The 993-nt window shown below is 28.8% G+C and overlaps 1 protein-coding gene across 1 annotated transcript in view; it reads right to left on the reverse strand.

The window, feature by feature from the left end:
* LOC105624938 overlaps positions 1 to 329 on the reverse strand; it is an 8,092-nt gene extending 7,763 nt beyond the window's left edge. The window contains exon 1 of the mRNA XM_012206280.1: positions 279 to 329. Within this exon, the coding sequence (XP_012061670.1) occupies positions 279 to 329 (51 nt within the window). The remainder of the gene's footprint in view (positions 1 to 278) is intronic.
* Positions 330 to 993: the final 664 nt, after the last annotated feature.

Consider the following 993-nt stretch of genomic DNA (forward strand, 5'->3'; position numbering starts at 1 on the left):
ATATATATATATATATATATATATAATATCTAGAGTCACCATGTGTAACTCTATATGTATGTTCCAATTACAAGTTAATATCAATGAAGTTTCAGAATTTCTCTTTCGATCTCAATTTTTCAAAAAAGAAATCAACTGGAAATAATCTATAAAAAGAAAACTTTTTCCGTTTATAAAATATAGAGATAGGAATGAAAATTAATTAGACGTTAATTAAAGTCAAATACTGCTGAATTCTCGAGACTTACATAAACTTAATGTTTTTACTATATTTTTACCTGATTCAGTGTCAACCGGAAAGCGTACTGCACAACATGGGTCGAACGCATCTCGTTATTGCAGTTTCTTTGTGTATTCTGAAGAAAGAAAAAAATAATTTATATAAGTATCTTCTCTAAGTAAACTTTCTTACTTGATGAACAGTTTGCGAATGATTTTCAATTAATGTTCGCTAAATATCTTCGAGTTACGAGTTGCATATCGCTTCATTTCCGAGAATAATGAATGAAAACGAAATAGAAAACGAACCGTACTTTTTTTTCTCGATGAGATACGTGAGAAAACATGCACTTGCTTATTGTTAATTCGGCTGTGCGACAACTGCGTCGAATGAAACGCGAATTATGAAACGGACGAATAAGAAGTACATCGAGGCTACGAGAACTTTATAGATTTATAAAAGAGAAAAATTCTTTACCAGCTCTTATCACTCGCAAATAATAAATTACATAAAACGTTGTTAAGTATATGTTTCCCATCTATATAGCAAAAAAAAAATAAAATAAACACGACATCGAGATGTTACATCAAAACGCCACGATTAATAAAAACATAAAAAAGATATGTAACTAAATAAAAAAAGATGTGTAATTTAAAATCTGTGTGATGTTAATAATCTTTTTAATACGAAATATAAGATTCCATAAATAAGATTAAACGTTTAATTTTTTTCAAATTATGCCCCACAAATGAGCGAGATTCAAGTATCTCGCT

This window comes from Atta cephalotes (genome assembly GCF_000143395.1).
Source record: "Atta cephalotes unplaced genomic scaffold scaffold00097, whole genome shotgun sequence".
Classification (NCBI taxonomy): Eukaryota; Metazoa; Arthropoda; class Insecta; order Hymenoptera; family Formicidae; genus Atta; species Atta cephalotes.